This window comes from Protomyctophum parallelum (assembly GCF_964188405.1).
Source record: "Protomyctophum parallelum genome assembly, chromosome: 15".
NCBI classification, from domain to species: domain Eukaryota; kingdom Metazoa; phylum Chordata; class Actinopteri; order Myctophiformes; family Myctophidae; genus Protomyctophum; species Protomyctophum parallelum.
In genome coordinates, this window is record NC_139710.1 from 22,631,679 (window position 1) to 22,643,807 (window position 12,129).

At 42.2% G+C, this 12,129-nt stretch overlaps 1 protein-coding gene across 1 annotated transcript in view; it reads left to right on the top strand.

The window, feature by feature from the left end:
• The first annotated feature begins 1,818 nt into the window (after window positions 1–1,818).
• The window catches only part of LOC310872451 (ADP-ribosylation factor-like protein 15), a 175,650-nt gene continuing 165,339 nt past the window's right edge, over window positions 1,819–12,129 (top strand). Inside the window, exon 1 of the mRNA XM_083784346.1 lies at window positions 1,819–2,173. Within this exon, the coding sequence (XP_083640472.1) occupies window positions 2,162–2,173 (12 nt within the window). The 5' untranslated portion in view covers window positions 1,819–2,161. The remainder of the gene's footprint in view (window positions 2,174–12,129) is intronic.

The window sequence follows — 12,129 nt, forward strand, 5'->3', positions numbered from 1 at the left end:
AAGGTTCTGCATCTTTGTCCAGATGGCATGAGGTTAAAGAAGCGATACAGGGGATGATACATTTGGAGAAGGCATATGACTGGGTCTCCCGGTATAGGTTCCCGGGAGGTGCTGCGGGAGTATAGGGTGAGGGGGACCTTGTTGAGGGCCATCCAATCTCTGTACCTGTGTCCGGGTACTGTGCAGTAAGTCGGATTTGTTTTCCGGTGGGGGTTTGGGCGGTTGGCCTCCGCCAGGGCTGTGCATTGTCAGTTTTGTCACCTATATGCTGTTTGTGATTTTCATGGACAGGATCTCGAGGCAAAGTTGTGGTGGAGAGGTTATGCGGTTCGGTGGGCTAGGGTTGCTCTTTGCAGATGACCGGTTGAGTGTACGGCGGCTGGGATGAGGATCAGCATCTCCAAATCTGAGGCCATGGTTCTCAGCAGGAAACCAATGGATTGTGCAGTCCATGTAGGGATTGAGAAGAAGAAGGAGTTTAAGTGAGTCTTGTTCTGGAGAATCGGATCAGCATGGGGCGGTATTGCAGTTGCTGTACTGTACCGCACTGTTGTGACGAAAGGAGAGCTGAGCTAGAAGGCAAAGCTCTCGGTCTACCGAACAATCTTGAGAAGTTCAGTCACGCGAGAGGGACTCGGGATCCCCCAGGATGATGTTACTAATGGTGATCTGGAGAGGGAAGTTTGAAGCTCTCTACTGGAGCTGTTTCCCCCGCGACCCGACTGCGGATAAGCGGTTGAAGATGGATGGATGGCTGTTATAGGCCTTGATTAATGGAAATAATAATCAATTTAAGAATTCATGTTACTCGTGTTGACTCCAGTCTAACTCATACTCAGGTAAATAATGTTCATTATTGAATTCTGAATAATTATTATAATAAATAAACATTAACAGGTTTAGGGGAATGTAAATCCATGTGAAAGTCCAGTTGGTTTCCCCCTTCCAGCTGGACGGAATGCAGAAGAGCTTGGCATGGTATGGCTGTACATCAATGTAGTTTGATTGTAGGCCTAATAGAGACAGTTTATAGTAGCCACAAAATAAATACATAAATAAAATAAATAAAATAAATAAAATAAATAAAATAAATAAAATAAATAAAATAAATAAAATAAATAAAATAAATAAAATAAATAAAATAAATAAAATAAATAAAATAAATAAAATAAATATGTGTATTGAATGTCATTCCCTCTGGTCTGGATATGGAAATGGTATTCGATGAAAAGTAAACGAGCTGACAGCTGTCATAATCTCATCTGACAAAAATAATTCCATGAAAATGCAATTCTCTCAGAAATAAAGTCATAAAATGATGGCTTTTGATTTATTTTCTTTTACGAGGCACGTTTTATTTCACTGACACCAACAGACAACAAAAACAAAAACAGGAATGGCCTCACAGTGGCTCCCTCCCACACAGCCCCAACATTAAGTGGCTGCGTTTCCTTTACAGAATGAAAATAGGGAACCATGTGTTTGGTCACGTGACTCCTTACGTTTAAAAGACCACGGCCATGGTCGGTCGGTCCAGATCTCTAGAGCTCGTTCGTACCACGGTGTCGCGCGTCAAACATGACCGATCTACAAGCTCACCGCGTGTCGCTGGCGCGGCGCGCGGTGAGCTTGTAGATCAGTTTTGAGCTTGTAGATCAATTTCCGGGGGGGGGGGGGGGGGGCGGCACGGTCGTACGGCCACCACATACGAGTGACGTCAGCTTCACTAGTTTCCTCTCAACCGAGCGCTTGTGTTGTGTGTGATTGTGAATTTGTGATCATCAAACCAAACCAAGTGAACAGCCGGGGTGGTGGGCGACAGGATCGTACAGGGATCTTTCTCCATGAAAACACACGCACGAAGGGGACTCCTTCATCTATATCCTTAATCTAAGTATTAAAACACTCGATGTTGCCGCGAAGCCGAGGTCCAAATTAAAAGGTTTTTTTCCCCCCCAAAGCAAGTGTTTTTCTGCGGATAATAATACACTGGTTCTATTCTCTTCTTGGCTGTGCCTTAAGGCGGGGAATACAAAGCGAAGTGTATATGGTTCCATATCATATCCATATCCATTACATGTTGCTGTCGTAGAAGAAACAAACATCAGGATTTACTATAAACACCAATTCGTGCAGCGTGACTGGGAAGTAACGGTAGTACATGGATTATCTGGTAAGTAAATGTTCTAGTTCTTTATTGTTTTGGTTTCACATGCACAGTGCAGGTGGGAACGATGCTTTATTAAAAATAAATCCCTGTATGCATGTATTAATTAACAGTTAACTTCAGTCTGATACACTCAGGTATGAAGCACCCACAAATTAAAAGTGATATCCCAAAAGGAGACATCATTTCTCTGTATCGAACAAACTCCTATATTCACCAAATTAATAAGCTAATTTTCTTAGAGATTGGAGGCTAAATCATTGCTTAATTAATTTAAACCAAATAAGATGGACTCCCTCCAGCCATTCACACATTTGAGGTGCAATAGCAATTATTTGTTAATGCATCACAGCAGGACCAAAAAACTACACGTGTTCTGCTGGTAAATAACTTGGGGAAACCATGGGAGAGAATGAGCCTCATTGTTTGGTAGCCTACATTTTCACCATCTTGCAAAGTCAGCAATAATAAAGCAGGTTGTTGTTCTAAAGTCAACATTGACACGCATTTTCAACACTGACACATATAAGTTGACTCCTGTTATACCACAGTTCATGCACTGAGCAGTTCATGCAATGAACTGTGGTTGAACTGTGGTAGATAGCTACCACATTTTTACTTACTACATATTTTAGTGTGTAAGTAAAGACTTGGAATTAGGTTTAATGCCTGGCTGAATTTCATCCCCTGTGTGTTGCATCTGAAAGATTAGAAATAGGCTAGAGTGTTGGGCACATCCCAACAAAAACGTTTCAGGGGCTGAACAACAATACATCTGAAACATGACATTTTAGTGATTTAACCACACATTTGAAATAATGTGCCCTGAAAGGTTGCAGCTTCATCATCGTATTATTATTGTTGTTATTTATTTTTCAATTTGCTATAGGACAGACAACTTTGATTTTACATGATGTTATACAGTGCAGTAGCTAATGGGGTTGGCTTGGCCACTAAACTTGTTATCAGTGCTTCAACAGGCTTAGCTCATATTTCCAAATCTCATGTTATGAGATTTAGATCCCCCCCCCCCAGTTCTAGCTACTCACAGTTACATCCTCAGTGTTCATATCCATTTGTACACTATTAGTGTAAAATTAACTGTGGGGATTTTACTGTGTAGATGTGTTACAGGCAGTTGATCTGGGAGAGCATAGCCTTGGGCCTTTGCCCACATTCTAGGGATGGGAATGGCGCTGCTTGAACAGTGCAACAATAGAGAGGAAGTGGCAGCTATAGACCATTTCACACTTGACAACATAAACATTCTAAGTCTATTTCCTGTTGCTGTATTTGTAAATATCAGTAGCTGACCATAAATAAACTTGGTAGAGAATAGAGATAGTCTGATATTGATTGACTGATATAGTGGGTATGACTATGTTGTACCATATTTTGTACCAATTTGTGTTTGTTTCAAAATGGATAATTAATAATAATGCATATTCTTTGAAAGAATATGTTGATATTATCCTGTGTAGCTACAGTCATGCCTGCCTAGAATGAAATGCACATTGTGCAGAGCGGACAGTGGAATTAGATGCTTTTAGCCGGTAGGTACACAGAGTTTGCTACATTGCTGCATTCACACTGGCAGATGCAAACTAGATAAACTAACCCATCGGGCACAGGTCTCCACCAGGGCAGGTCAGGTTGTGGCCTCCTGGTGGCGCTATAATAGGCCAATGTGAAAAGGGTGCCATTTCTTCTTGCCTTGGATGGCAATTGGATGATTTGAGGCTTTTTGTTCAAAACGGGCCAATCCTGCAAACCTTGAAAGCCAATTAGGATGGAAAATGATATATCGGACAGATCCGTCTTGAACACATGACTATAGAGATAGTGTGTAAGCCAATCAGTGTAGAATCTGAGAAATCCAACAGACTCGTCTTGATCACATGACTACAGAGATAATGTGGACCGATTTGCGTGAGATTTGGATGAAATCTGTGCGACTAACATAAGCAATGTCTTTTACAGAAATTGGGCTCATGGTAGCGCTATAATCGGCAGATGTGGAGGGATGCAGGGACAATATTTTTCCATGGCCTCTAGGGAGTGCGCATACATAAGTTGTATACAGATCAATGCAGTTATAGCTAAAAACAGGAATTGGCCTGTTATAGCGCCACCGTGAGGCTGATTTGGGGGGGAAATTTGTGGCATGTCGTCCTCGGCCTAGTGGAAATGTGCGTGTATAATTTCACGGAAATTGCTCATTGTGTTTGTGATTTGTGGCCAGGGCTCCAGCGTGCGACCTATTAGGTCGCATATGCGACTTAATTTCTTAATGTGCGAGTTAAATTTGAACGAGGTCGCACCGGTGCTACTTATTGCTTTCACTCCCAGCCTCAACCATGAAGCACGGGCATTAGCGCGATAATAAAATATTACTTTATTCTCGCTCATTCCGCGCCTCCTCTCTCTCTCTCTCTGCCTGTCTGTCTGCACCGGTCTGCACACGACACGCGTGAGTTCAACAGCGGCGGCGCGCTCACTGATCAACCCCGAAAAAAACGAAACTGATTTCAGCATCGGCTAAGTTTCCCTGGAGCGCACACTTAGCACACATTTTACAACTATGATGATGCATGCTGTGCATTGCTGTCGCTGAATCCACGGAGACAGCAGACAACATATCGGGGACTGCGCCTCGTCCCCGACCCCAAACACGGTAAACTTGTTGTTGAAAAATAGCTTCCAATAGCTTGTTATTTTGCATCGAGTAGCGCTGTGTGCAGGCCATAGACTGTATGCAGGCCAGGCTACATACATGATCGCCTCGAACAAAATACATCTCCCACGTGAAACCTGGTATATTCTTCGTCGTACGACGTGGTGTTGCATGCTGAAAATAGCAGATTTACAAGCTCACAACGCGTCGCGTCCACCACACGTTGTGAGCTTGTAGATCAGCACATGGAAATATGCAGGCTGAGACGTTTAGAAACTTTCCCCTTCACAATAAAAGCACATCAGCTTTCACATGTTCATTCCATATAAAGAAAAGACAGGAGGAAAGTGGGCAAGGATTATGAATTCGGTGGCATTTCACATTGCAAAAGGGTGCAGGAAGAGTGGGCACGTGGGCACCTCAGTTTTAAATATCCTTTTTGGCCATTAGGTTGAACATGCCCATGCAGAAGGTAAGGGGTGTGTCTCATTTCTGTTTCATATACAGTAGCCAAATGATAATAACGATATGGAAAAATGCACTATAGGTTTATTCATTATAATAATTTCCTATAGAATGTGTGTGAGTGAGAAATATAACATGTTATGTGCTTAATTTAAGGCATTTAGAAAGAAGCCAGCCAAGAAAACCTTTGCTAGCCTTGGTGATAAGGTCATGTATTAATACAGCGCTGCAGCGCTATACAAATAAAAGTTGGTGCTACCTAATTTGTGGTGGCGCTACCAACTGAAAAGTTAGGTGGCACCAGTGCTACCTGTGAAAAAGTTAGTCTGGAGCCCTGTTTGTGGCATTTTTTCGAAACGGACCAATCGTGTGAGCTTTGACGGGTAGTGTGTTTGAGTGTTTGACTATGGAGATAGTGTATACCGAATTGTGTGATGTATGGATAAAATGTGTACGAGTAATCTACAGAAATGTGTTTTGCCTAAATCGGCCTCATGGTGGCGCTATAACAGGCTGTTGAGGAATATTTGTTCGTCGTTGGCATCCAGGGAGTGTGTGTGCAAAGTTTGGCATGGATCGGGCCAACGGTGCCGGAGATTAGCTGATAACGGACGGACGGAAGGAAGGAAGGAAGGAAGGACACACACACACACACACACACACGGACGGACGGAGTGCAAAACATACTCTCCCCCCATGCCTTCGGCCTGGTGGAGACAAAGATACAAGATGCATTGCACATGAGGAGTGCGATGTCCACTCTCAGCACTGTGCAACTTGCATACCAATGGGAATCAGTAATTATGTACTTCCAACTTGCATAGTGCAACTGTTACAACGTACATTAGGCCTATGCACGTTTTTCCTGTGGTCAGTCAGTAAGTACTATAATTACATATTGTAGGTGTCACATTACAAAGGGACTGTAAGACTGAAATGTGAAGGAGTTCGCCCACCCAGTGTTATCAGCTTGTTTATAATGAACCTCACAACACAAACATGGAACTTTGAACTTTTCCATAATTAGGTCATTGGCTGTGTTCACATGAGGAGCAGTACGGTTTTCAGTTATTTGCAAAACATATAGGCTAGTTTGGTCACAATTCACACAGATTTAAATAATGTCTGACACGGTATATTGCTTAGTTCATTCTCAATAAATCAGTTTGTGTTGTAAAATTCTTAGGTCTTACCGTTTCCACACAGATTGCATGAAAAGGGGCCCCATACGTCTTCCTAGTTTGAGAGTTACTTTGCTTCAGTTAGATGTTTATGCAAAGTTGGAAATATGTTGGAACTGAAAATATTCATCATTATCGTAAAAATGAGCACCCTCATAAGTTCTAAACGAAATCTCTCCCTCTTATCTCTCTCCTTGACTCCTTAATAAGACAAGAAAAGATATATGGCTGCTTTTCATTCATATTGTCCTGTTGGCCACCGGTGAAACCCTGAACTAGTCTTATTATTATTATTATTTAAGGGACCAAGAAGTCCTGAAGGGACTTTGGTCCCTTATTGTTTTTTCTTTCTCCTGCCAAAAATATCAGTTCTGGCTGAACCGTGCAGTCGGTTTTCGCGAAACGCGGGGGTGTGCCAAACGGTGATGATGCGAAGCCCACGACCATTGGCCAAACGGTGGCGCTATAGCACTCAATTGAAAATACAAACTTTGACCATGCATAGCTCATGAACTGTTTGATCTTCGGCAATAATACTTTGATACACATATCCAGGATCTTTGATCAAAATCCACGAAAACTTCTACACGGACAAAAAAAATCGTAGTAAATTATTTTAAGTGAAAGTTTGTACTATGAGCCAATGAAAATGGCTGTTTTGTGAAAATTCTTCTTCTGCCCCTAATACATACATGCAGCGTCATATGCTTATGCAACTTTACAGTATGGTAGAGGGTCATGCCAAATAGCACTGAAACCAGTCTTACTCCAATTGGTCAAAGGGGGGGGGGGGGTCTATGGCAATTTTTTGAAAATGAAACAGGCATACCTCATGCCTCGTTTGGACAAAAGTCATGGCACTTGTTTCCACATGTTCCTTGACTCATGGGGAACACATCTGTCACTTTGACCAGTAAGTTCCGCCCTCAGATTTTCCGCCACTTTGAGCAGTTTAAGAAACGCTTATACCTGATTTTCTGCCTGTTTTTTGTGTGCAATTTGCGTGAAACGTTCTACACACAATCTATGAACCATTATCTGAAATCCCAGTTGAAGAGAAGTTTGTACGTGAAAAACTTTACAGCAAAACACTAGTAATGGATAAAGATATCCCCAACACCAGGACAACATAATTGTCATCAAAAACACTAAATGATTTTGCTGTTTACAATAAGACAACCGATTGTGTCGGTTGAGCTCTCACCTTTGGACCACAAGGTCATTGGTTCAAATCCAGGCACCGTCAACTCAGCGTATGAGTATTCAAGAACCCTGCACAAGTTCATTGTCTTATTTTTCTCAAGTTCAGTCTTCCATGTTTCTATGGCTTATTTTGCATATTGTTGTTATTGCTTATTGCCTACCTTCTTGGTCCCGCCTTATAGCTGCTTGCAGCTATATTGTTGTTGTTGTTGTTGTTATTATTATTATGTAATGTCTGTGATTAGATTTGTTGAGGATGAGGCCATGAGGGCAGGTTTGGTGGTGGGGTGCATTTACAAAGGATTTCAAGCTTGAGCGATTTAAGCTATTTTCTGAGACACATTTCTATGTCCGAGGTGGGGGAAAAAAAGCACAGCTGTAACTGTGGCCTGTCGGGGCCGAGTACTCGGCTGTCCTCAAAGGTCAGGCTCTCAATAGGTGCTGGGCCTCCTCTCCTGCTGTGCAGCACTGGAGACCTGGCACAAAGAAAGCACAGGCTCCAACTATGGCTGCAATTTTGAAAACTCAAGTTTGACCAAGGTTCCTGCTGCTGTGTTCTTCACAGGCAAGGGTTGACTGTGTTAATGCTTATTATTTGCTATTCTGTATTGCTTTTCTTTGTCAGTATAGCATGTTTACTTGGCATGAAGATGCTGTACATTTACCACATAAATAAGTGACAAGTTTATCGGTGTAAGAAAATATTTCCATACAAACTCCAACATACTCATAAGAATATAGAAGGAAACAAGAAAAAGTCAGATAACAAGACATCAATATCAATTACATAAAGTGCTAAAAAAATGAAAACGATCACAGTGAGTGAGGGGCGCTCTAATCATCGATGATACATCATATATACATTATCACATTCCCTGCTCAGCCAATCAAATAATCACATTCTGTGTTGCGCACGCACGCACGCACGCACGCACGCATGCACGCACGCACGCACGCACACACACACACACACACACACACACACACACACACACACACACACACACACACACACACACACACACACACACAGCTGGGCCTTAGACAAGTAAGTAAAGAGACATCACTTAGCAGGTGTAAGACAATATTTCCATACAAACTCCAGCATACTTAGTCAGATAACAACACATCAATATCAAATACATAAAGTGCAAAAAAATAGTAGCAAATTAACAGCAATATACTAAAGTGATTATGCCTGTTCGACGGCCTATGTCGTCAGCATGATTGACATTGAGCATACAGTGGCTTTGGTTCCACTTGGGAACAGGATCACCTTGCAGATGCACACTGTTGCATGGTCAGTGACAGTGACTGTGTAGTGTAATAAAAACATAACTCACAAAACAGCTGCCCCAGGGAGGAATTTTGCTTGCTGTTGCCATGATACAGCCTTACCAAATTACCATGTGTGCCATGTAGAGGACTCCTAACCCTAACCCTAATCTGTTGCAAATATCAACAGATTTGACAAAATATGTATTGTCAGTCAGCTACTGTACTTCCAATATGTTTATGAGACTGTATTTACAATCAGGCATGACAAGGCCACATAGTCAAATCCTTTGTGTATTTAATTCAGATGAGACTCAGTATAAATGGAACTAAAGGGACCGATGGACCGTTAAGCCCTAACCACACCAAAGGGTCATACGGTTTTAGTGTTGTCCCTGCGGTGTGATATGTCTTGTTACACGTTGACCCACGTTGATCCACATTGACCCTAGTGATTCAATGCATGGAATTCAATGGCCCAAACCACACCAAAGGGCCAAGACGGTTGCAGCCGTTTGGAATTCCATGGTTCCGTGGTTAGGGCTAGGGGCCCATTTGGTTCCATTTGTACTCTCTTTGGAGTTGAATTAACACTTTGCAGGCGATAGATTTGACTGTGCAGGAAAATTCTTCCGTTATGTTTTTTAGAGGAGAGAGGTAGATGTTTATCAATCCAGCTGGAAATTTTAGTTTCAGCTTCACCCAGCTGATGGCTGCTCAGATGATCATAATGAGAGTGCGCAGGGGAGTTGTGTCTTTCTCAGGGACACCTGTGACCTTTGTACCAAACATTACCCACTCTGCTATGCTGCCCAGTATATGTGTCAATGTGTAGCGCCATAGGCCACTTTTTTGTAAGCATTGTTGATGTCCTGTACAGACACTTAAAGTCCCACTCGTCCCATTCATGTGAACTAGACCGCTTCCATCTGCATTAAGTGCTCTGTTGTAGAGGAGGCAATTTCACACTTGCTGTAGGCATTTTCTTTAGTCTTACGCAACTTTTCCCTTTGCACATGACATGTACAGACCTCATTGGAGATATTCAGTATACTGTTGAGCCGGGCTCAAAGGAACCCCCATATGACTACTTTAATTTAATGACATATCTTATTATATTTTATAGGCAAAGTTATAGGCTGACCTTACATACTGGTTTCACTATAGTAGTATAAAGGTTAGCCTTTATAATAAATGAAGGATAAGGACAAAATTAAATCCCCATAGTTTGACCGAATACCTCAATTTTGGTATTGTGGGGATAGTGCTTGTAGTGGCTGATATTAATTTCCATTACATTATTGAACCGGCAAACTGTAATGATGCGCAAACAATAAATGATAAAATGATTCGTATCCAAACGAGCTCAAGTTCAAAATGTTTACTATAGTTCAGTGCACCAAATATCACAATACAATTTCCAATAAATATATATGTAATAAATATCTGCAAAGAATCTAACAATCAAACGGTGAGCAAACCAAGCGTGATGATGAATCAAAATGTCCAATTAAAGTGCTAGCGCGTTCAACAAATTGTATCGCTCCCAGCTCACCCTGCCTCCAAGTTCAAGCAGCCTTAAGGCTCATACATACTCCAGTTTTTGGTGATAGGTTATCACCATTTTAGGTGATAGCTTATCACCTAAAACGGTGATAAGAGTTGAGGCCATCATACTCGTGGTGATGTCCTTAAGGATTGACCCCGCCTCCCTGTGGTTTACCCAACTTCTAGACCAATCAGTGAACGGGGTAATAGCTCCAGAGTGAAAAAGACTTGTCTGATAGTAAAAACAGAGAGATGTGTCTGAGGTGATAGCTGATCATCACCGCGACTGACTGAGTTTTCCAACCCTTTAAAAACTACACCGCAGTGAAAAACCTATCACCAAAAACTGGAGTATGTATATGAGCCTTTAGAGTGAGCTGGTAGATACCTGCATTTGTAACCTGCTGGTGGCCACCCACAGAGGTGCTCCCACCAATAATGAAGCGCCAATGCGGTGCCCACAACCATCACCAACCGAGTGAAAATAACTATGGGCTAAGCACGCTTTGGCTCCTACAGTGTAGCAGATTCATTTGAGGCAGACGTTCAAAGCTGAGACAACCTACTGCTGAAGGTGTTGTACTGCATTTGTGGGGGAATCTCTGAACATAGGGGGGATTCATATGGGGACCTGGGCGGGGGCATAGTTGTAGAGTCCATTTCCTTTTTTTCCCCCTAAGATTTGTTTTTGGGCTTTTATGCCTTTTATTGATAGATCGGAATTCGAACCTGTGACACATTTTCAGGCTGCCATTGCAGCCTAGGGTGCCCGGACCACCACGCCGGCGGCCCAGGCCGTAGTGTCTATTTCAGATTTATTTTTAATCGCCGATCAGTGTTAGGCCTATGCTAAAAAAGGTCAGGTCAAGATCTCTCTTGACACCTTTTCAACCAACCAATCAGGATTCCAAGCAGGCAGCAGATATGGTCACTGGTTGACATGTACACTATTCACCTCACATGAGACCTTGGGGGTATGCTGAAACTAGCCAGTTATATAATATAATGTAATTTTATGCATCCGGTGGGTTGTATGTTATATACAATTTAGCGACTTACATTAAGCAAGAACAAAAAGCATGGCAATCACATACAATAAAGTAGTTATCATGAAACATGCGTAAGCTAAGAACGTAATAGTGGAATATCTATATAATGCTATAAGTCTGTATCTGTATCAATGCTATCTAAGTCTACAAAAAGTGCTATCTAAGGGGGTAGGGTAAGTGCTACATGCTATGATGGAGTCTGAAAAGGTGGGTTTTCAGACTACGGCGGAAGGTTGGGAGTGATGCTGCAGTTCTGACTGTAATGTGAAGTGCATTCCATAGTTTTGGAGCCAGAAGGGAGAAGAGTTTGGGACGACATTTCCTACATAGCCTACTAATGATGTTGTCAGCTTTTGCCGCTGTGTTAATTTGGACTGTGTGAAGTGTGGGTCTAATAATTAGCGAGGCACGCTACTGTACTGTGCTGTAGGAAAGTAGGAAATGTCCATATTGCTTCATTGCTTGGTCTGATAACATCCGAAGCGGGTATTTGAAGTGGTTTCTGACTGTCAACTGGGCCAAAGACAGTACATCTCCATCCTACCAATCTGAGAATGCCATTGTCAA